Source organism: Geotrypetes seraphini, chromosome 2, assembly GCF_902459505.1.
Source record: "Geotrypetes seraphini chromosome 2, aGeoSer1.1, whole genome shotgun sequence".
Lineage (NCBI taxonomy): Eukaryota > Metazoa > Chordata > Amphibia > Gymnophiona > Dermophiidae > Geotrypetes > Geotrypetes seraphini.
Window position 1 is genome coordinate 126,592,968 of NC_047085.1, and position 23,021 is coordinate 126,615,988.

The window sequence follows — 23,021 nt, forward strand, 5'->3', positions numbered from 1 at the left end:
CTTCTGCCGCTGCCATCGGATAACAGGCCCCCAAAGCCGCCCGCCGCCGGCCAAGCTCTCCTTGCTTCGGGCCCACCAGCATTCCTCTCCCCGACGTCAATTTTGCCGTCGGAGAGGAAGTTCCGCTGGCCAGAACTTCCTCTCCGACGGCACAATTGAGGTCGGGAAGAGGAAGGCTGATCGGCCCAAGATTGACATTTTGGGAAAAATGCTGCCGGGTCCTGCCTTTGAGGAAACAGAAAGTAGGCAGGACTTGGCAGCAAGAAGAGCAAATCGCAAGCTTCACTGACCTGTCTCCCGCTTTAGCCCGTGAACAGGGCTCTAACATGTGCGTGCCGGCTTCCCTTCTTACCCCCTCCCCCTCCCCGGACATAACTTCCGGTTTCAGAGGGAAGCCGGTACAAGCACATGTTAGCCCCCGGAGCATAAGTTCTCCAAGCCTTTTTTTTTTTTTTTTTTTTAAATGTTGAGCAGCGGAGGCAGCAGCAGAATTCAGGAGCGGGCCAGTCAGGAGGGGGAAAAAAGAGAAGGGAAGAAGGGAACCCGTTCTGCGATCGACTGGGGTCGCCTGAGCGAGCGACCTGTCGATCGCGATCGACGCGTTGGGCACCCCTGCTCTAAACCATCTTTCTCTTTAGTTGAATAATGCTCAGAACACAAGTTTTTATAAAATTTCAAAAATTGTTTTAAGATATTTCCAATTTGAGAATAAATAATTCCATTCTCATATGCAATAGCCATTATATTTACTCTTCTTTTTTTTTTGCTTTAAGATAATTAACTAGTAATCTTCCCGCCTTATTCGAGCTTCCATAATACAAAGCTTTATGGGATACCAACTCTTTCCTGGTGAACTGTGAAGAAATCTCATTGTATCTATATTTTTCTTTTAGTAGCACGTTTTTGTTTTTACTGTACTGGCTGGTATTAAAGCACAAAAGATACCTAATATGACCTAATGGTCCAAATCCATAGATTATCAAATAAACCAACCCACTAAACATTAAAGTATGGCAGACTTATGTTTAGTAGTGCTATAGAAATGATAAGTAGTAGCAGAAACCACAAAGATATTATGCTTCTAATGTCTATGCATTTTATAGATAAAGAAAGAAGGCAGGGTCAGCCTGTGGTGGGTGTTTATGCCTAGGAGGATAGGATTTGAGACTTCTGGGGCAGAGTGTCGGGACTGGATGTGGAGCAGCAATGGGATTTGAACCAGGCGTCCTTTATTGTCAGTCCAATTCCCTAACCACTCCTAGCTGAAACCCAAACCCACCTGGAATCATCACCAGCCTGATGCTCACAGGTGCATATTTTTATTTGTAATTTGGGGAATTGTATTGGTCTATGCAAGGGCAATATTAATGATACTATGGAAATTGTCATCTTTTTAAAAAATTTTTTTAAGGTAGCAGACAGAAGCATGATAGCGAATGGTGTAGATTTTTGAAATGAACATTAAAGTGCACACATAAAGAAGCACTCCTGGCCTGCTCTCTTGTCATGCGGAACCAGAGCCATTTCCCCAGCTGTTGCCATGGTGACACAGCCAGAGAGAAAGCAGCATGTCTGCCCGACCTAGAGCGAGGGGGAACCTGGTGAACAGTGTGGGCACTGGAGCTCTTTCCAGTCTCATTGCTTTGACTATTTCAGCTGCAGAACTTAGCAATCACAATTTGTAATCAATTATTCTGAGGATTTCAGTAGTGTGAATGATTCTATCAAAAGAAGATTGCTAATGGGTTACTGCGACTTGCAGAGGAAAATAGAAGGGTAGCTTGATGGGTAGACAGCTGAGCTAAATCCAAATCTTTTAACCTTTCCAGATTCAAAATGCCTTACACACACATACACAATAGGCCATCTAAATTCAAATGCCTTTTGTGTGTTTAAATTTACAGAATATTGTTAGTCATACAGTCTACACTAAAATGCATAAATGACAGTAGCATGCATAACCAAGGCATAGTGGACAGGAAGAGAAATAGATTGGGTGATGCTGAATTGGGTGTAAGAGAGACAGAGCATGATGCTGGATGGGGAAGAAGAGAAAAGGAGGTATGGTATAATGCTGAATGGGGGAGGAAAAAAAGAAATGGGGCAATTCTGGATAAGGGGGAAGAAAAAGAAAGATGCTGGTTGGCAGGGGAGAAAGTGATAGAAAAAGTGTGAAGATGTTCAATGGCAGTCAGGTGGGGGGAGAGAGACTGAGAGGAGATGCTGCATAGTTGGTGGGTAGGGGGCAGAAACAGAAGAGATTTTATATGATACAGACAGAGTTAATGAAAGACTGGGGAATATCAGAAAGGGGAATGGATAGGCCTGAGTAAGAGAAAGATATGGAAAGTTGGATGTAAATTCAGTGAAAAAAAGGGAGCTTAAAGACTGGATAGTAAGAATTAATAAAATCGAAATGGATAGAGATGCAGAAAAATAGAAGAAAGCTGAAAGAGAAAGATGAGTGTTAGAGATGGATATAGTGGATGAAATGAGGAAGACAGGAGAGAGGAAAAAAAGAGAAATTGACAGAAACCCCTGGCAAGAGAGTTAAGAAGAAAGCAGAAATCAGAGAAACTAAATGGCTAGACAAAAAAGGTAGCATAATAATTTAGGGCCCCTTTTACAAATCCACAGTAGTGATTCTTCAGCGGTAAATGCACCAAAGCCCATAGGAATTGAATGGGCTTCAGTGCATTTGCCACAGGTGACTTGATACTGTGGCTTTGTAAAAGAAGCCCTTTGCTTTTAATTGAGAATAAAGTATTGTGTTAGCCACACTACTGTTCACAAAGCAAATGTTAGTTCATTATGAAAGATAATAAAAATAAAACAAAAAATGGAAAATTAGGTGATACTTTTTTATTGGACCAACAATATATTTTTGACCAGCTTTCAGAGGCCAAAGGGAATTTGGTGCATTAAATGCTCAGCCCTAAGGAAGTCCCTGATTGGCTCAGGCACCCCTGGCTCCTCCCAAGGTAGAAGCCTGAGCCAATCAAGGCAAAATATCTATGCCATGGAAAAAAATGAATAATTTTGACACGCAGGCCTGTCAAAAATCCTGCAGACCTGACGGTAACTCAGTTACTGACAGGTCTGCAGCAGTCGGGTTTGCCAACAGTAAAACCCGACTCAAAATAGCCAAGCAATTGTTAGTGAATCAATTGCTTGGCTATTTTGCATGGGGTTTTACTAATGGGCATGGGATGATCGGGATTGGATCGCTATAGGCCTTAGTGAATAGTGCAGGAGGGAAATCTAGTTGTAAAGGGCTTGCAAACCGATTGGTACACGATCCGTTTGCTTAGTGAATCTAGCCCATAATAGGTGTCTTAGCATTTAGTACGTGCTAAATCGGTTAGCACCCCTTGATTAATTCCACCTGCTAAATCACCTTCCCTTAAGTCAGGACTCTAACTCTTTTGTAATCCGCCTTTTGTAATACTTCTGCTCAGTCTTCACCCGAGAAGCGCCGGGGCTCGGCCCTCAGCTACAGACAAGGGTTGGCTCAGTTGACCCGTTTAGTAACTTTGAGTTTACGCCCAGCAGTGTCTACGGTGAGCTGTCAAAGCTCAAGGTTAACAAAGCAATGGGGCCGGACAACCTGCACCCCAGGGTGCTTAGGGAGCTGAGTGATGTCTTGGCGGAGCCACTGTCCGCGCTCTTCAACCTCTCCCTTAGTATTGGACTGGAGGACGGCTAACGTCATTCCACTCCACAAGAAAGGCTCAAAGATGGAGACAGCAAACTACAGACCAGTGAGTCTAACATCGATAGTGATGCACTGGGATGCACTGGGAATGGCCTAAAACTCCCATTGACCAAATACTAAGGCTTCTCCCATGGAAAGAGATGCTCACAAGGGGACATTACATTTGTTGTTGTTAACAAAAGATAGAAAAGTTTATCTGAACCCTGGTGTCACAGAGAAAGTTACAAATTCCATTACAGTATACCAACTTTGATCAGCACCACTTGATATACCCAAAACACTGCTGCTTCTCTCCCTTATTTTGCAAATATATTTTCAGGACATCTTATCAACCAGATACATTGACACTGGTAAAAATATTCTTCTGCAAGTGAACTTACGAATCAAAAGCTGCAAGCAGAAAGTTGAGGAGCAGGCTGATGGATTGCTCTACGTTGATCTGGTGAGTGGTTGGCATTCGTTTGTTCAGCTGGTAGAAAATAGTTGAAAGCACAGCTTCCAGACGTGTCACGCTCAGCTCAGTGTTTGGGTCCATGTTGTTCAGGGCATTTTCTCTCAGTGCTTCTATGACATTCCAGATATCCACCAGATGTACTATGGACAAGAAAAAAAAATTGCCAAGATAGACATTACTAAAAATAAAGTTGCTCAAAACCCCCTTCTGAAAGAAAAAAACAGAAAAGCAAAAGAAAATGTACAGGTGAACTTTTATGAGACATTATTCAAATTATGTACTCAAGAAGGACAATTCTATAAATTGTCTCCTTTTAGGTGCCTTAATAATTTGCAGTGAGATTTTATTTTATAATGGCATCTGGACACCCAGATTTCATTATAGAATATTAGCATAACCAAGCATTGGCACCCAACATCTTTTTTCCCCATTTCTTTATTCATTTTAAAAACCAACATCAAGTGCAACATATTATCTAACAATGTACAAAATAAACAGCACTTAAATCCATCAATTGATATAATCAGTAACAAAGACAATCAAGAATAATACAAATGATCAAGACCAACAAAATTGCAATTAAATAATAAATTAAAGGCATATCCCCCCTTCCCACCCACCCATCCTGGACATGTATAATCAAAGGGCTAAAACCAATAATTAATCTTTACAAAATTTTGTCAATGAGTCCCAAATCTCCTTGAATTTCTTATAATGTCCCAATTGTATTGCACTCATACGTTCAAATTTATAAGTTTGGAACAAGGATTCTCACCAAAAACTATAGTTAACCTGTCCCAATTTTTCCAAATAAGTTGTATGGCAATTCACGTTATGATGAAAAGTAGTCTATTGTTATGTGAAGTTATTGGACTCTTGGCCATCAATAACGTACCAAACAGCACTGCGTCATATGTCAATGCCAATGGAACTTCCAGAATGCTATTTATTTGACCCCAAATGGATCGCCAAAACTTAAGTATCAAGGGACAAAAGAAGAGCTGATCCAGAATCCCTATATCGAGATGACAGTGCCAGCATCTATTTGACTTAGAACTATCTAATTTTTGTAATCTAACAGGGGTCATAAGAACATAAGCAGTGCCTCTGCCGGGTCAGACCATAGGTCCATCCTGCCTGGCAGTCCGCTCCCGCGGCGGCCCAGACTGGTCACGACCTGTCTGTATCACCAGAAGAGGCTCCCTTGCCACCTTGGTTTCTCATTTAAGTCCTGTCTTCCTATCGAAGTCCTAACCTTCCGGTCTTGCACATGCACGACCTGGTTTGGTTTCTATACTCATTACTTGGTTAGCTTTTTATACTTGTGTTACATCCCAGCTCCTCCCTCCGTATCCCGCGATCCCTTTATCCCTCAGGAATCCGTCCAATCCCTGTTTGAATCCCTGTACCGTACTCTGCCTGATCACTTCCTCCGGTAGCGCATTCCAAGTGTCCACGACCCTTTGGGTGAAAAAAAACTTCCTTGCATTTGTTTTGAACCTATCTCCCTTCAGTTTCTCCGAATGCCCCCTCGTATTCGCTGTCCCTTTCAGTCTGAAGAATCTGTCCCTATCCACCCTCTCTATGCCCCTCATGATCTTGAAGGTCTCTATCATATCTCCCCTGAGCCTCCTCTTCTCCAGAGAGAAGAGCCCCAGCCTATCCAACCTCTCGGCGTATGGGCAGTGTTCCAGCCCTTTTACCATTTTCGTTGCTCTCCTTTGTACTCTCTCAAGTACCGCCATGTCCTTCTTGAGGTGCGGCGACCAAAACTTTTATGCAACAAAAAAAAAACAAGTTTGTCTCATAGATGCTGACGCTGTACATCTCATCCTCCAAGTCCAAATTCATGGCCATTGAGATGCAGAAATCTGCTGCTTAGTCTCAATGCTCCAAATGTCTCTAAGATTAGTTTTTTGGGTTTTTGTTCAAAAATTCAGATATTAATTTATACCACTTGGCTGCCTGATGCCCCAGCAAATCTGTTTGAAAGCATAGACCCGGCAAACTATATTGAGTTTTTAAATTATGCCAATTATGCCCTTCTGAATGGCCTGCTTCAACTACAACCACTTATATACTTGAGACTTTGCAATACCGAATGTTTGTTGTAGTCGTGAAAAGTCAAGCAGCTTTCCATCTGATAACACAGCATCCAGTGTGCGTATGCCCGCCTGCATCCAGTGCTTCCAGAGGATCTTAGACTCGCCAATTTCAATCTTGGAGTTCAACCACAAGGACTGACACATGGATAAATGTATTGGAATAGGTGTTAAGTTATTAATAAATTTCACCCTTTGGCACCCAACATCTAAGTGCCCAGAGGTAATACTATCTGAAAGCCAAAGCAAAAAAGGAGCGAGCGATACTAGCTCCTGCAACTTCATCTGACCCATCAACCCTAGGAGGACTCCATCCACTGCGAAAGCCAAGTGCATAGGCCACCAAGTGATGTCATGTCCCCTAAAACATATGTAAGTTCTCCTCTGTCCAATGCCTAAAGGCCCCTCCATCGTGACACCATGCCCGACCGCCAAACTCCAATAAGCATTAAGCATTGTAAGTAACCATAATTACATCATGTTGAGCCATCCATCATACTACCTAGCAGTAAAAATGACCTCCTCAGACAATAACATCTTTTGCCGTCAGTAAAAAGTGTACACGAGCACCTTCCCTCTGGACCTATTTCTGCCTCCCCTGCTAACCGTATCCTCCATTGGTCCAAAGGTATCCACCCAAGCCTTCTACTTGACCGCACCCTGAAAGCCATAGGTACCAGCACCTGTAAACTGCTTTGATTCAAGTTCTGAAAGGCAGCATCTCAAAATGTTAATAAATAAACAAACATAAACCTGGCATAACCTATGTGACAGGGAAGCGCCTGTCCCAGGAAAAAAGACTGTGGGTCCAGTCAGAAATACTGCCCTTAAGGCTGTAAGCTCTAAAATAAAGCCTGTTTCTCCTGGTAAAAGCAGCAGGGTAGCACAACCAAATAACATGGCGGAAAAGCAGGGGTGGAGTCAGCCCAGGATTCTGGAAGGGAGGGCACTGAAACCACAAGCCAGTCCCTATTACTCCTTTCCCCAGGTTAGAGGAATCCAGGTAGAAGGGGGTGGAGCGGGTCACCGAGCCCTGCAACCTTGCAAACCTCAAATAGGCAGAAGGCAGAGTAATTAGGGGGAAGGAGGAGGCTCACCTGTTCCTGATTGTAGGAGCCCAGCAGCAAACCACGATAGCTGCTATCTCCCTTTTTCCCCGAGCCAGCCAAGAAAGTTCCCAGGACGCCAGCCCATCAGGGGAGAGAGATTACCTCCAGGGAAGTACCATAACTTTCCTAACACATTTTTGGGTGAGGGGCTGGAAGGTGTACCTGAAGGGGAAAACGATTGGAGAGGGCTAGCCAGCATTCAGAGAGGGGGATGGGAAGAACCAGCAGAAGTGCAGGACTTCATAGAGAGCCCTAATCCCCCGGAGCCAGCCTGGGAAATGCTCAGTGAGGAAGGCTCTGGAGAATACATGTTGGAGGAAGACATGGACATGGAGTCTTGAGCTGGTAAAGGCATGGCAGCAGTGCCTAATTAAGTGATGCCAAAATAATTCCTTGAACCTCAGTTCTCTTAAGTGCCCTTTGAATTAAAATTCTGGATGTTAGAGGCATGTTCGGGTGGGCGATAAGACCTTTAGCATAAGGGAGGATTGCCCGCACAACCTGGGTTCAGGTTGTGAACGTCCTTCAAAGGGAGGGACTAGGAGGAAACGAGGAAAAATAATAAAAGCCCAAAAACGTTTTTTTTTCTACTGAAAGTATAGTGGAAAGCTTGCTGACACCTGTTGTGCTCAGCTGTAAGGTAACAAGCCAACTCTGGCTAGGAGAAGCCCTTAGCCCTAAGAGGGGACAATTCAGAAGCAGTGAAGAAACTGCAGAAGCATTTTTGGTTTGTTTTTATGATGCCAATGTGTTGACAAAGCTTGTCAGTCTTGAGCAGAGGCGCATCCAGCGTGCCCTGGACTTGTGTACAATATACGGCAAAATTAATGACTAAGCCTGAGACAAGTATTCATTTCAGTGAAGTTTTTTGTTACTTTAATAAACCCGGTGAAGTTTGGTGAAAAGTCCAGTGTCCGGGTTTTCCTTTGACCAACCATATAAAAGGCGCTCCTAAAAATCTTACCTGTGATCCGAGCCGGGGTTTCCCACCTACATGGGGTCTGGCCCGGCCACACCGTGGCATACAGAACTTATACAGAACTTATAGTATTCTGTATGTTACATGTGTAAATGGCAGCACCGTCTATGGCCCTCCCATGCTCCACCCATGTGAACGACTTCCTTGCAATTACCCACTATACCGCTCATGCATACCCTTACAGAATAGCACTTAGCCACTTATGTTTGTAAGTGTATTCGCAAGACTGCTGCTATTCCATACATTTCCATACACAAGTGCAGTGTAAATGCAGGGATCCAGTTAATAAATGTTCTTAAGGTGTCTTTCTAATTTTCAAGATTAAAGGGGAGAAGTTATCAATGCGGGCTACCATTAGGACACACTAAGGCTCATTTTCAAAGCACTTAAGACACACAAAGTACCATAGGTTTCTATGGTACCTTATGTATCTAAGTGCTTTGAAAATGAGTCCCATTATCTTACTGTTAATGCCAGTTATTATTAACCAAGTTTCACTGCATAAAATGAGACCTACACTAAAATAGCACGTTTGTGGTAAAATAACATGCCCTAACAGTAGTCCATATTGATAACCATGCCCCTAAATCTAATAGAAAAATCAAACGTGCAATCTTAAGGAGGAAAGGAAGGTAAATGCAAGTAATGGGTGATGACTCCTGACAGACGTGAAGGGCAGTGCTGAGGGATCATGTTTGTATAGACAGCTCTTGGGACTGCTGAAGGCTTCTAGTGCCACCTGGGAATGCCATCTAGGATGGAGGAGGAAGGAAGTTTAAAACTGGAAAAAAAAAAAAAAGTAAAGACTAATATACAATTATATCACCTGAAATGCATGCATTGAACAAACAGATGTTACTCATTTGGCAGCATTTACACCTAATTCCATCTCGTTTTAATAGCTATATTAGTTACAACAGCATAAGTCCTGTTTTCAGGCTTGAAAAATGTTTTGGGAACATAGGAATCTAGGGCATTAGAACTTTTAGTGTAACAAGTCCTTCTCTCTGGAACTCACTCCCTTCAGTATTGTGTCTGGAATCATCTTTTATATGTTACAAACAGGGACTTAAGACTAGAAAGTTGCGTGGAGACAGAAATCAAACGTGTCCCCACTAGAATCCAATCTATCCCCACCCATCCCCACTGGAATCAAAGCCATCCCCGCCTGACCCCGAAAGTAATCTCTTCCGTCCCCATCTACTATAGAAGTAGTTATTTCATTTAATTATGCTACTGAATTAGAGAATCTGGTAGAGACCAATTTACAAATAAGCAAAAACACTCTATTAATATGGAAATATTAAATGGGAAGAATACATACTTTGTAAATAGGTTTCTGTCAGAGCCTCTAATGTAAGTATAAAATCTAAATACTCCAGCTGATGAGGACCCTCAAGCTATGTCAGCTGAAGACTTCCTCTAAAGGTGCCCAAAAATTCCTTTTACCAAGCTTGGCAGGCAGCAGCAACATCCCTAAGGCACAGATGCTGACACCTCAGTGGCTCAAGGATGCTGCGACTGTTACTCTTGGTAGAAGGGAATTCTGGCCACCTTTGGAGGAGGTCCTCAGCTGGCAGTGCTTGGGGTCTTGGGGATCCCCACCAGCTACAGCAAATACTTCAACACTGGAGAAATAAAAACAGAAATGCATTTCCTTTTCTGTTGAACACAATACAAAGACATTTGCTATATACATTAACCAAAGCAAACGTATTTCAGTCATTAAATTCCATTTTTTACCTTTGTCTGGAGATTTATTTTTCCGACAAGTTAGTTCCAGTTTCTTTTTCTGCTTTCCTGTTTTCTACAAATTCTTCTTCAAGCAGTTGCTGTCCATTGGTTCCTCTTACCATGGTCCAGCATTTCCCCCTTCTCTCTTCCTTCCCTCCCACTGTACAGCATCCTCACTCTTTTCTGCCCCTGGATCCATCTCTTTCTTTTTCCCCTCCCCACTCCTGTACAGCATTTCTTCCTCTCTCCTTCACCCCCATGTGCAACCTGTCTCCCTCTCTCTCACTGTCCACTGTCTCTCGCCATCTCATTCCCTCCCTTACTGCAAAGGGAGTGGGAAAAGAGAGAGAGAAGGATCCAGGGTGCATCTCTCTCACCCCCTCTACAGCCACATCCAACATTTATTCCTGTTTCATCCCCTGGCCCTCCCCACCAGCTCCATGCCCAACATTTCTCCTTCTATCACCCTTCTCCAACACCATGCCATATTTCTCCCTCCATTTCCTCCACCACCATGTCCAACAATCCTCCCTCTTGCTTCCCTTTCCATCTGGTCCCAACTTTCTCTCTCCATCACAACATCTAATATTTCTCCCTCCTACTTCTCCACTCTCATGTCAACAATTCTCCCTCTTTCTTCCTTTCTTCATGTGCATCCTCTCTCCCTCCTGCTCGATGCATCCATGTCCAACCATTCTCCCTTTCTCCTCCCCCTCCCCAGCATAATTTCTCTTTCACTCCCTTCCCATTTCCTAGCCCATGCAGCATCTCTTCCCTCCCCACACCCCTTCCCAGCCCATGTAGCATGTTTTTCCTTCTCTTTCCCAAATCCTTCCATCCCGAGCAGCATCTCTTTCCCTCCCCTTTCACCTCCAGCCTGTGCAGCATCTTACCGGCCTTGCCCTTCAAGCCAATTTCAATGTTCCTTCACTCCTCCATACTACCAGCAGATTACCCAAAAGCCTTCCCTCTCATACGAGAGGAGTTGCATCCCCTTTATCATCTTGGTCGCTCTTCTTTGAACCTTTTCTAGTGCCGCTATATCTTTTTTGCAATAAGGAAACCAGAACTTAATGCACTATTGAGGTTGCACTATTGAGTGATACAGAGGCATTATAATGTTCTTAGTCTTCGTTACCATCCCTTTTCTAATAATTCCTAGCATAAGAACATAAGAATAGCCTTACTGGGTCAGACCAATGGTCCTAGTACAAAAGTCATGTTTGCTTTCTTGGCCATCGTACCACACTGGGTGGAAGGTTTCAGTGTATTGTCCACAATGACACCCAGATCTTTTTCTTAAGTGCTGACCCCCAAGGTGGACCCTAGCATCCAGTATCTATGATTTGGATTATTCTTCTCAATGTGTGTCATTTTGCATTTGTCCACATTAAATTTCATCTGCCATTTGGAAGCCCAGTCTTCCAATTTCTTAAGGTCTTCCTGCAGTTTTTCACAGTCCGCAAGCGTTTTAACAACTGTGAACTGTTGAGTGCCATCTGCAAATTTAATCACCTCACTCATAGTTCCAATTTCCAGATCATTTATAAATAAGTTAAATAGCACTGGTCCCAGTACAGATCCCTGTGGCACACCACTATTTACCCTCCTCCATTGAGAAAAATGGCCATTTAATCCTACACTTTGTTTTCTGTCCAATAACCAATTCTTAAGCCACAATTGAACATTGTCTCCTATTCCATAACTCTTTCATTTTCGCAGGAGCCTCTCAATGAGGAACTTTGTCAAAAGCTTTCTGGAAATCTAGATATACTACATCAACCAACTAGCCTTTATCCACATGTTTATTCATACTTTCAAAGAAGTCAAGCAAATTGGGGAGACAATACCTCCCTTGGCTGAACCCATGCTGACTCTGTCTCATTAAATCATGTTTGTCTACATATTCCACAATTTTATTTTTTTATGATTTTTTTTATCATTTCTTTCCTACCATACTTATGTCGTTGTGTCATCTTACAGTATAGATGTTATATAACTGGGTCACAATGTGAAGGTACTCAGAAAGATATGAGGAGAAATTGTCCTCCATGGGAGCAACTTTATATCTCTGGGGAAAGCTTGCTACATATATATAACAGGGTCTTATAAAATTACATAAAGACACACCCTGAGGCTGCCAACTGGATCCAGATTCACAGGACATGTTTGATCCAGGCTTGGGTTTTACCATAGTGCATTCTGAGACTTGTAGTCTTGCTTTTCTTAGGGAATGCAATGGGGAAATCAGAACTACAAGGCCCTGCATGCAACAGGGTAAACCTAGGACTGGATCAAACCTGTCCTGAGGATCTGGATCCAGTTGGTAGCCATAGTACAGGGGGAAATTCATAAATGCATAAATGGTAGGAAAACAGGGGGAAATTCAATAAATGGTATTCAAAATCTGGCACTGAACACAGTGGCACAGCGAGAGAGAGGCACCTGGGGCAGTGGCACCCCTCCCCTGCCCTTTTCTTCACCCCCACTTCTTCCCCACCTCTCCCCCTGCTGCACACATGTACCCCTTCCCCACCCTGTACCTCTTTTAACTTCTCCAGTGCGAGCATCACCAACTTCCTGCCCGCGGTGGTGGCAGCACTCCCTCTGATGTCACTTCCTAGGCGCGGGACCCTGAAGTGATGTCAGAGGGAGAGCCAATGCTGACGCGGGCAGCAGGCTGGAGTTGCTGCTCGCATCGACAAAGAGATAGAGGTATGGGGGGGAGGTGAAGGCATGCGGTGGGGGGAGGAGTGGGAAAGAGCATGGGGTGAAGAGGAGGAGGGGTGTCGGCACCCTCACCAAGATGGCACCCGGGGTGGGCTCCCCCCTACCTCCCCTTACTACACTACTGATTGAACAGTATTCTATTTTGGGTGTACTGGGATCTGTGCCCTTTATAGAATAATGCAGATTACTGGGTTTGCACTCAATTTTGGGCAAGAGAAGTTACACTAGAAACATAAGAAACATGATGGCAGATAAAAGCCAAATGGCCCATCCATTCTGGCCATCCGCAGCATCCACTATCTCCTCCTCTCCCTAAGAGAACCCACATGCTTGTCTCATGCTTTCTTAATTCAATTAACTGATACCACATTTAAACCCAGATGTGCAAGTTGGGCACGGATCCTTAAAAATTATATAAAAATTGTGCACATTTTAAGGGAATGCCCCAAGTCCGCCCATGGCTATCACAAGGCCTGCTCCCTTTGCAGATTCAAGTGGATACTCTTAGGCACTATTCTATTCATGGGTGTGTAAGTGTGATTTTACATCGTAGATCTGCCATTCTTGCCCTTTTTAATGCCTTGCAGCCATTAGAATGCTTTTTGCACACTGAAAAAAGGTGAGTAGCATGTAGGAAATATTAATCCTGTGTAATATTAAAAAATAAAAGGAAAATTTGTCAGATAAATAAATGAGCAATGATGAACAAGGTACTGATGAAATCACTCTGCAAACTTCCTTCAATGAGTTCCTGATAGAAAGGCAAAATGGGGGAGGCAGCAGCAGCAACAGCTGAAGAACCAAATCCAGATCATCATGACTTAATGAATTCTTAACTTACCCTGCTACAGGAGAGAGAATTTAGGCCATTCCTAGATTTCTGACAACCCTATCTGGTGCATTATGGGAACCTACATTATTGGTTTCAATGAGTAGAATCAGGGACCACAAATACCATAGTGCTTTGGAATGTAAATTTTAAACCAGGACTGGCCAAAATATCTCAATCCTAGAACTGGACTTACATGGCAGCTCTGCAACTGATTAAAATAAAAAGGGGGAAGGGGGTAGGTACAAAGGAAAGACAGATGTAATATCATCTGATATGAAAAATTCCTGAACGACAGAACATTTCCAAACGATTGTTTTGGCATAACATTAAAAATCTGACATTTAAATTCTGTGCTTCTCGTGGCTGAAATGCACATCCAGGGTAAAATGTTCAATCTACTTCTTCTCAGCCCAGTGCCTGTGTTTCTACATCTTTCACCCACCCCAATACTTGGTCAGTTTTACAAGGGTAATTTGGGGTCCTGTTCTTCCATTGTATCTTCATGCCTGGATCTGCATACCTCTGGCTTCACTGGGAATGCAAGTGCACACTGTACTCCAAACAGAAAAAAACATCAAGTCTTTTGTTCATTCCCTCTGCTCTCTGCATTCTGCTCTGTCTCCCTCCTCACCACCAGCTACATATATCTCCATAGCTACAGCACTCAGTACAAGGTAATCAGACAGGACCTAGACAATCTGATGTGCTCTTTGTTCCATTAGTCTTTCTTGGAGAGCATCTCGTGTTTGAGATGTGTCTCCCCTGAGACTGTCCCAACCGAGATCTGCATACAGAAGCCTTGCCCACTTCTCTGTGCAATTGCTGGCAGAGGAAGGCTGTATATACAGGATAGGACGAGAGCACTGACTTAGTCGACACACTCCCTAGCCCTTTCATATTTTTTTTTAGCCCTTTCACTACCAGATGCATAATGAACAGGTCGTTTTCCTAATGAAATGCAGCTACTTTAGAGGAGGTGAAATGACAATGCTGCCAGTCAATCAAATGCAGCATGCAGTCAGAGTATCCCACACAAATTCTAGAGGTTTTAGTACTAAACTGGAACTGGAAATCCTATACATAAGCGCTAAAAGTAGAAATCAGAGGAAATAATCAGACATACAGGCTGTTAAATCATTCTAAATTACAATAAATGTAGATGCTAGTAACAGTGATAACACAATATTACCCCTATGAATAATAACACTGTCACTTGTGTAGATCATTTGTAACAAAACATAAAAATGCTGTTAAAAGGGTTCAACAATGCAGGATCAACAGTGCACAACTGAAATTTAGATCAAGAAGAAGAGTTACTTGCTTTTATTGTTTCTGAATGACTCCTAAAGATGCCAGATGTGGAGGCAGATTAGAAATGAGAATTGAGAGGTCAAAGTCAACACATGTACAATTCCAGCTGTATTTTAGAAAAGGATCTGCCGACACAGAGCCTTTTATAAAATGCATGCAGGAATGAAAGCTTATGCACTAGTTACATGCGATGGGAGCATCCATTTTACAACTATCAATGTCTAAAACACTAACCTGGACAACAGAGCAACATGCACATTCAAGTGAGAGCACTTAAACATGTATGCTGGTATTTCAGAAGATAGCCTTGTAAGTGCTGACAGATGGGTATACTGTATCTGCCATTTTAGAAACTTACATGCCTGATGTTGGCTACAAGATTGTTGAATAAAATTAAGCCGTCATATCACAGTCAATCAGCATATTTTGAGGCACCAGCCAATGGAGGTCGCTTTAATAAAGCTTGATGACAAAATGGTATATAACAATAATTTTTTTTTCTTTCAGTTTGTTATATTTTTTTTAAAACAGGTCTATTTGTTATAATTTTTTTATTGCATAATATTTAATAATACAGTGTTCTCTCCAGGGCCTTTCAGCCGGGCGCTCCGCCCAGCTAATTTAGATGAGCGCCCGGCTGTAATCTCGATGGCAATCCTGCTGCTGCTGCTGCCTTCTGCTCAACATTAAAAAAAAAAAAACCTTCTCACCGGTTTGGAGATTTACCGGGCTGACTCGGCACAGCTTGAATCGCAGGAGCCTGACTTTTTTTTTTTTTTTTAGTTTTTAACGCCAGCAAGCGACTTGAACCCATGCTCCAGGGCTCTAACATGTGAATGCCGCTTCTCTCCGAAACCGGAAGTCACGTCCCGAGGGGGGAAGAGAAGGGAAGTCGGCATGCACACGCCCCGGAGCATGGGTTCGCTATAGGAGACAGGTCAGCTTACAACTTGCTCTTGATTGCTTCGGGCTTTCCTCACTGCCGGGTCCAGTGTTCCCTCTAAGGTGAGCGCATGAGCGATCGCTCACTATTTTCAGTGGCGTCGCTCATGCTTCTTCTGGTGTCGCTCACTCGAGCAGAGGTGAGAGGAAGCGGCGGCGGTGGCGGTCTGCCCTGCTCGCCTAAGATGCAGCAGCGGCGACTCCTTTCATGATCCCCGCAATCAGTGGCGTATTAAGTGGGGGGCGATCCGCCCCTTGGTCTCATTGGTGTAACGTCGGCCCTGCAGCTCCGGACTTCCCCACACCTGCCCCCCTTCGGATCGCTATTATTTTAAATGTTATAGCGGCGGCGCTGTATCCATCAGTGGAGACGTCTAACCTCGGCTTGCCCCGGAACTCTTACTGCAACAGTGACTTCCTGTTCCTGCCTAGACGGGCGGCTGCTGCAGTAAGAGTTCCGGGGCAGGCCGAGGTTAGACGTCTCCACTGATGGATACAGCTCCTCGGCTATAACATTTAAAATAATAACGATCCGAAGGGGGGGGGAGGAGAAGGTGCGGGGAAGTCCGGAGCTGCAGGGCCGACGTTAGAGGGAGTAAGAGTTGATGGTGCCGCAGGGTCCAGCGGGGGGGGAGGGGGGTGGGAGGGAGGAAGGAAGAAGAGGAACAGCAGAATGGCAATTGTGGGGAAGTCCAGAGCTGCAGGGAAGAGTGTTGCGGTACCCAGCTGGAGGGAGAAGGAAGATGAGGGAGGGAATGAAAGGAGATGCCAAGGCTTGGAGGGTAGGAGGAAGGTATGCCAGACTAAGGGAAAAGGAAGGGGGAGATGTGAAAGCATGGAGGGGGAGCGAAAGATGGAAGAAAAGGAAAGGAGAGAGATGCCAGAGAATCAGGGAAGGGGAGATACCAGACTATGGGGTGCAAAGGAAAGAAAGGAGAAGAGAGAGATGCCAGAGCATAGGGGATGCGGTGGTGACAGAGAGAAAAAAATGGAGAGTTGGCAGAGCTGACTGGCTTTGGGGGTGGGCAAAATCTGGAAGGCAGTGGGGGGACATAAGAAGGAGGCACTGGGGGCACAAAGGACATGGGAAGGAGGCACTGGGGGCACTATGGACACGGGAAGGAGGCACTGGGGCACTAAGGACATGGGAAGGAAGGAGGGAGGGAATAGAAAGGGACAATTGTTGGGCCTGAGTGCAGAAAGAAAGAAAGGATACACAGTCAATTAATAGATGTCCCCTTTTGATGAAAAAAATAAATGGTCACGTTACCACTGACTTACTTTCTCTTCAGCAGAGTCAGCATCCGCGCTAAGGTGCAGGAAGGTCCCGCGATGACTCGTCTGCTAGCTCTGCTCTGGAAGAAGTAAGTTACATCGGAGGGGGTGGACCCGGCAGACGCAGTCATTGTGGGACTTTGCCGCAACTCCCTGCGTCTGCCGGGTCCACCCCCTCCAACGTAACTTACTTCTTCCAGAACAGAGCCAGCAGACGAGTCATCGCGGGCCCTTCCAGCATGCGGCTGCTGAGTCCGCTCTAGAGCAAGTACATCAGAGTGGGGTGGATTGGCAGCAGGCAGCTACAATCATCGCGGGACCTTGCTGCATGAAGGGAGAGAAAGGAGCAGGACTGCTGGAATGGAAGAGTGGTGGAGGGAAAGAAAGGGGGCAGGGTGGTATGGAAGGGTGGTGCTGATGGAATTGATCTACAGAGAAAGGGGAGAGACATAAGGGGGAAGGATATTGGAGGGAAAGAAAGGGGGAAGATGCTGATTGAAGAGGGGTGGATGGAGGGAGAAAGGGCAGACATTGGATGGTAGTGGGGAGCCTATGCTGGATGGAAGTGCAGATGGGAGAGATAAGGGAGCAAATGCCAGAAGGAAATGGGAGGAGAGAAAGAGGGGAGCAGATGCTGGATGATAAGTGGACAAAGAGAGGAGAAGGTACTAGATGGAAGGGTTGGAGAAAGAGGGTACATGATGGAAGGAGGGGATAAATAAAAGGAGGACACATGATGGGGAGAAAAGGATTGAGTTAGGGAAACACTGGAGGGGTGAGGGAAAGAGGTGGCAAGCTTTAGGTAGACAGTAAAAAAGGACATTGATGAGAGGGTAGTAAGAACATAATCTAGACAGATGCAGAAAATAAATTGAAAAGGGAAATGAGGGAAAAAAGGGAAAGGGATTGCAGAGGAGAGGTGTGGGAGAGGGAAGGCGAGGAGAGAGATGCCAGACCAATGGGGGTGAAAGGAGAGATGGAAGGGGGAGGCATAGTTTCTGGAAGGGGCATAGAAGGAGAGAAGATGCCATATAGGGGAAGAGAGACGGCAGACAGTGGATGGAAGGAAGAGAGTTACAAGAAGATGAGGAAAGCAGAAACCACAGAAGACAAAGGTAGAAAAAAATTTCTATTTATTTATTGCTTTAGGAGACATGTGTCACTGTTTCTGTGAAGCATTGTATGCAGAGTCCAGCTTCTTGCTGGTTCAATTTAACCTTTGTCTATGTATTTTTATTTTATCCCCCCTTTTACAAAACTGTGAAGCGTTTTTTAGCACCAGCCGTGGTGGTAGCAGCTCTGATGCTCAGAATTTTATGAGCATCAGAGCTGTTACCTCCGTAGCTAAAATCCACACTACAGTTTTGTAAAAGAGGGAGGGGTTAGTTTGTGATTACATATTCCATACTAGGCGAAGGTGTGTTCTGTGTGTTCGAAAGACATAGTTTTCTGTTAGGATTGACGGTGTAGTATTGATCTGTGCTGGTCTGGCTTGTTTAGTTTTACAATGGGTGTATTGATGTACTGTTCACTGCAATATGTAAGATGCTGCCTTTTCCTAGGTACTCATGTGTGATGTGTGGCTTGTTACTAAAAATCATGTTTTTCGTACAGATGGGGGGGGGGTGACAAAAATGATGGGGATCCGGAAGGTTCGCCCCCCACATTTCGCCCCCAGCAATTCGCCCCTCACATTTCACCCCCCACATTTCGTCCCCAGACACATTTCGCCCCCACACATTTCGCCCCCACACATTTCGCCCCCCGGATGTTTTGCCCCCACACATTTCGCCCCCGCACATTTCGCCCCGGAGCGTTGGATTATGACCCCCATCTTCTTTCTTCCTCCCTTCCCCCCCCCCAACGCGGGACCCTGTGGCACCATCAGCTCTTACTCCCTCTAACGCCGGCCCTGCAGCTCCGGACTTCCCCACACCTGCTCTTCCCCCCCCCGATCACTATTATTTTAAATGTTATGGCAGCCGCGGCGCTGTATCCATCGGAGGAGACTTCTAACCTCGGCCTGCCCCGGAACTCTTCCTGCAACAGCAACTTCATGTTCCTGCCTAGGCGGGTGGTGGCTGCAGGAAGAGTTCCGGGGCAGGCCGAGGTAGCGTTGGATTATGACCCCCATCTTCTTTCTTCCTCCCTCCCCCCCCCCAACGCCCTGCAGCTCCGGACTTCCCCACACCTCAGGCCGAGGTAGCGTTGGATTATGACCCCCATCTTCTTTCTTCCTCCCCCCCCCCCCCAACGCGGGACCCTGTGGCACCATCAGCTCTTACTCCCTCTAACGCCGGCCCTGCAGCTCCGGACTTCCCCACACCTCAGGCCGAGGTAGCGTTGGATTATGACCCCCATCTTCTTTCTTCCTCCCTCCCCCCCCCCAACGCGGGACCCTGTGGCACCATCAGCTCTTACTCCCTCTAACGCCGGCCCTGCAGCTCCGGACTTCCCCACACCTCAGGCCGAGGTAGCGTTGGATTATGACCCCCATCTTCTTTCTTCCTCCCTCCCCCCCCCAACGCGGGACCCTGTGGCACCATCAGCTCTTACTCCCTCTAACGCCGGCCCTGCAGCTCCGGACTTCCCCACACCTCAGGCCGAGGTAGCGTTGGATTATGACCCCCATCTTCTTTCTTCCTCCCTCCCCCCCCCAACGCGGGACCCTGTGGCACCATCAGCTCTTACTCCCTCTAACGCCGGCCCTGCAGCTCCGGACTTCCCCACACCTGCTCTCTCCCCCCCCCCCCCGATCACTATTATTTTAAATGTTATGGCAGCCACGGCGCTGTATCCATCGGAGGAGACTTCTAACCTCGGCCTGCCCCGGAACTCTTCCTGCAACAGCAACTTCATGGCCGAGGTTAGAAGTCTCCTCCGATGGATACAGCGCCGTGGCTGCCATAACATTTAAAATAATAGTGATCGGGGGGGGGGGGGAGAGAGCAGGTGTGGGGAAGTCCGGAGCTGCAGGGCCGACATTAGAGGCAGTGAGAACAGCCAGCTGTGCACTTTGAATTTGTAGCCTGCCGTCGTGTCGGCAAAGAAATCGCCTGCGAGAGGAATAGTCTGACACTCAGGGGCGAAATGTGCGGGGGCGAAATGTGTGGGGGCGAAACATCCGGGGGCGAAATGTGCGGGGGCGAAATGTGTGGGGGCGAAACATCCGGGGGGCGAAATGTGCGGGGGCGAAATGTGAGGGGCGAATTGCTGGGGGCGAAATGTGGGGGGCGAAACTTCCGTGAACCAAAATGATGGGCCCCGGGTGTTACATATGCTAGGTACACCACTGCATTATGTAAAGATACCAGAAAGCTGGCGAAGCAAAAACTTTAAGTAAATTGTTATTCTTCTAAGTTTTGAGTATTTAACCCTCCCACAATCTCATGGGCACTCGTTTCAAGTTTCAAGTTTATTGAGATTTTGATTTAAACGCAATATCAAATATTTTCAATGTGTATAACAAAAATAAATTTTGGGAAATAAATAAAACCATTTGAACAATAAACATACAAACATATCCATAGATGATTAAAAATACATAAGGAGTACAAGGATAAACTACATTTGTTTAAAAATGCGTCCTCCGTGCCTGCTCATAAATTTGTGGAATATGTAACTTGTCGCTCATGCATATTTTTTTTTGCACACACCTCATCAATCCTTAGAGGGAACATTGGTCCTGCCTACTTTCTGTTTCCGTGAAGGCAGGACCCGGCAATGAGGAAGGCCCGAAGCAAGCGAGAGCAGCGAGTTGTAAGCTTCCCTCCGTTGCTGACTTATGGAAGTTAGGTCAGCGATAGAAGGAAGCTTACAACTTGCCTTAGTCCAGCCCTGCACAACATGCGGCCCAAAACGGATCTCACTGCCGATATTGCTCTCATTCCGCTCTCCTTTGAAGATCAGCTCAGGAGGCAAGATTTAGCCCGAGATCAGATGAACATTAAAGGGCATCTGAGCAGATTGAGGAGAACATGTCCTGTTTTTCCATGCCTAAAAATACTACCTTGTCTAATGTAATCTCTGATCAGATCCTTAAGAGCGATGCAACTATGTATGCTGGACAGTCTCCTCCAGTAAACAGAGCTTTAAAGCCTGCAGCCATGAACCAGATGGTCAAAGGGCTCCAAAGTGTAGTATTGCCTAGGGATCTGTCTCACAAGTTTCTGCTGCTGGCAGATGTAAACACAGCACAAGAAAGAGAGACTTGTGGCATTCTGTGTGGAAAGCTGATGCATAATGAATTTACTATTACCCATGTAATAGTGCCAAAGCATCTGCTGGACCAGACTACAGTACAGTGATATGGAGAATGTGGAAGAATTATTCAGTGTTCAAGATCAATATGATCTCCTCACAGAAAAAAGACGGAGAGAAAGAGAGAAGCCTGGACCAAAGGGGAAAGACAGGAGGCAGATACTGGAGAGGGGGGAGAGAAGGGAAGGAGATAGAGATGTCAGACCATGGGGTGGAGTGGGAAGGAAGAAAGGAAGGAAAGGAGAAGAGAGAGATGCCAGAGCATAGGGGAAGGGTGGAGACAAAAAATGAAGAGGGGTTGAAGCTGAAATAAATCATGTACAAAGGAGAGAAAGGGCACAGGATATAGAGTTTATTGAAGGGACATAGAAAGAGGGAAGATACCATATGGAACAGAGAGAGGGCAGACACTGGATGGAAAAGGCAGAAAGGGTGGACAGTGGATGCAAGGGGCAGAGATAGGGTGGACAGTAGATGGAAGGGGTAGAGAGAGAGAGGGCAGAGGCAGGGTGGAAGAGGCAAAGAGAGAGGACAGATGTTGCATGGAAGGGAGCAAGGACAAATGCTAAATAGAAAGAAGAGAGTGAAGAGAAGATGACTAAAGCAGAAACGACAAAAGGTAGAAAAAAATATTTTTGTTGCTTTACGTAGAATCAAGTAGTATTGTAACTGTATTGATTAAAATTTATCAATAGGAAATGGAAATAAAGCAATTTTGGGGGGGAATAAACCCCTTTCCTCAGGTCAGGACAGGATACCATAACAGCTGTATACTGTACTGTCTTGAAGAAAGATTTGGCCTCTGAAAGCTAATTGAAAAATGGATTAGTCCAATAAAATGGTATTTTCATATTTCTCATTATTTTATTTCTATTTGTTAATTTGTAAAGTGGTGACTTATGTAGAAGTTTTTTTCAAATTTACATCTACTGTCTTTATATTTTGCACAGTATTAGGGGACATGTGTCACTGTTTCTATGGTGTTGCATTGTATGCAGAGTCTGGTTTCTTTGTTCAGTTTAACTTTTGTCTACATATTTCTATTTTTAGTTTGTGATTATTCCATATTGGGCGAGGGTGTATCTGTGTTCTGTGTGTATGAAAAGGACATGGTTTTCTGTTAGCATCGACTACGGGATCAATTGACTGTGTAGGATCTGGTTTGTTTAGTTTTACAATGCGTGTGTTGGTGCTATCATGCTCACTGCAGTGTTTAAGATGCTGCCTTTTCCTAGATTCACCCTTATTGTGTGACTCTTGGATTATTACTAAAAAATATCTTTTTTTATATAGAGGAGGGTTTGTTAAAAAAATGATTAGCACTGGCTGTCATATATACTAGGTACACCACTGGATTTAATGACCCTATTCTAACTTTACTGTTGACATAGGTGTTGTCCCCCCAACACACAGACACACCCATTATAAAGAATTAAATTAAAGTTGTATTATCATCAAGCAGCTTTCAAATGACATTATAAGCAAATAAAAATAAAATATTTTTTATACATTGCTAATTATTACCTGCATCTTTACCTATACTGTTTTGCCCTAGCTCTTACTTTGCAGTATAGCAAA

General features: G+C 44.9%; 1 protein-coding gene across 10 annotated transcripts in view; it reads right to left on the bottom strand.

The window, feature by feature from the left end:
• Positions 1–23,021, bottom strand: part of DTNA (dystrobrevin alpha) — a 597,879-nt gene that overhangs the window by 193,181 nt on the left and 381,677 nt on the right. For all 10 annotated transcript variants that reach the window (XM_033933728.1, XM_033933727.1, XM_033933729.1 and 7 more), the window contains one exon: positions 4,096–4,309. In XM_033933728.1, the coding sequence (XP_033789619.1) occupies positions 4,096–4,309 (214 nt within the window). The remainder of the gene's footprint in view (positions 1–4,095; positions 4,310–23,021) is intronic.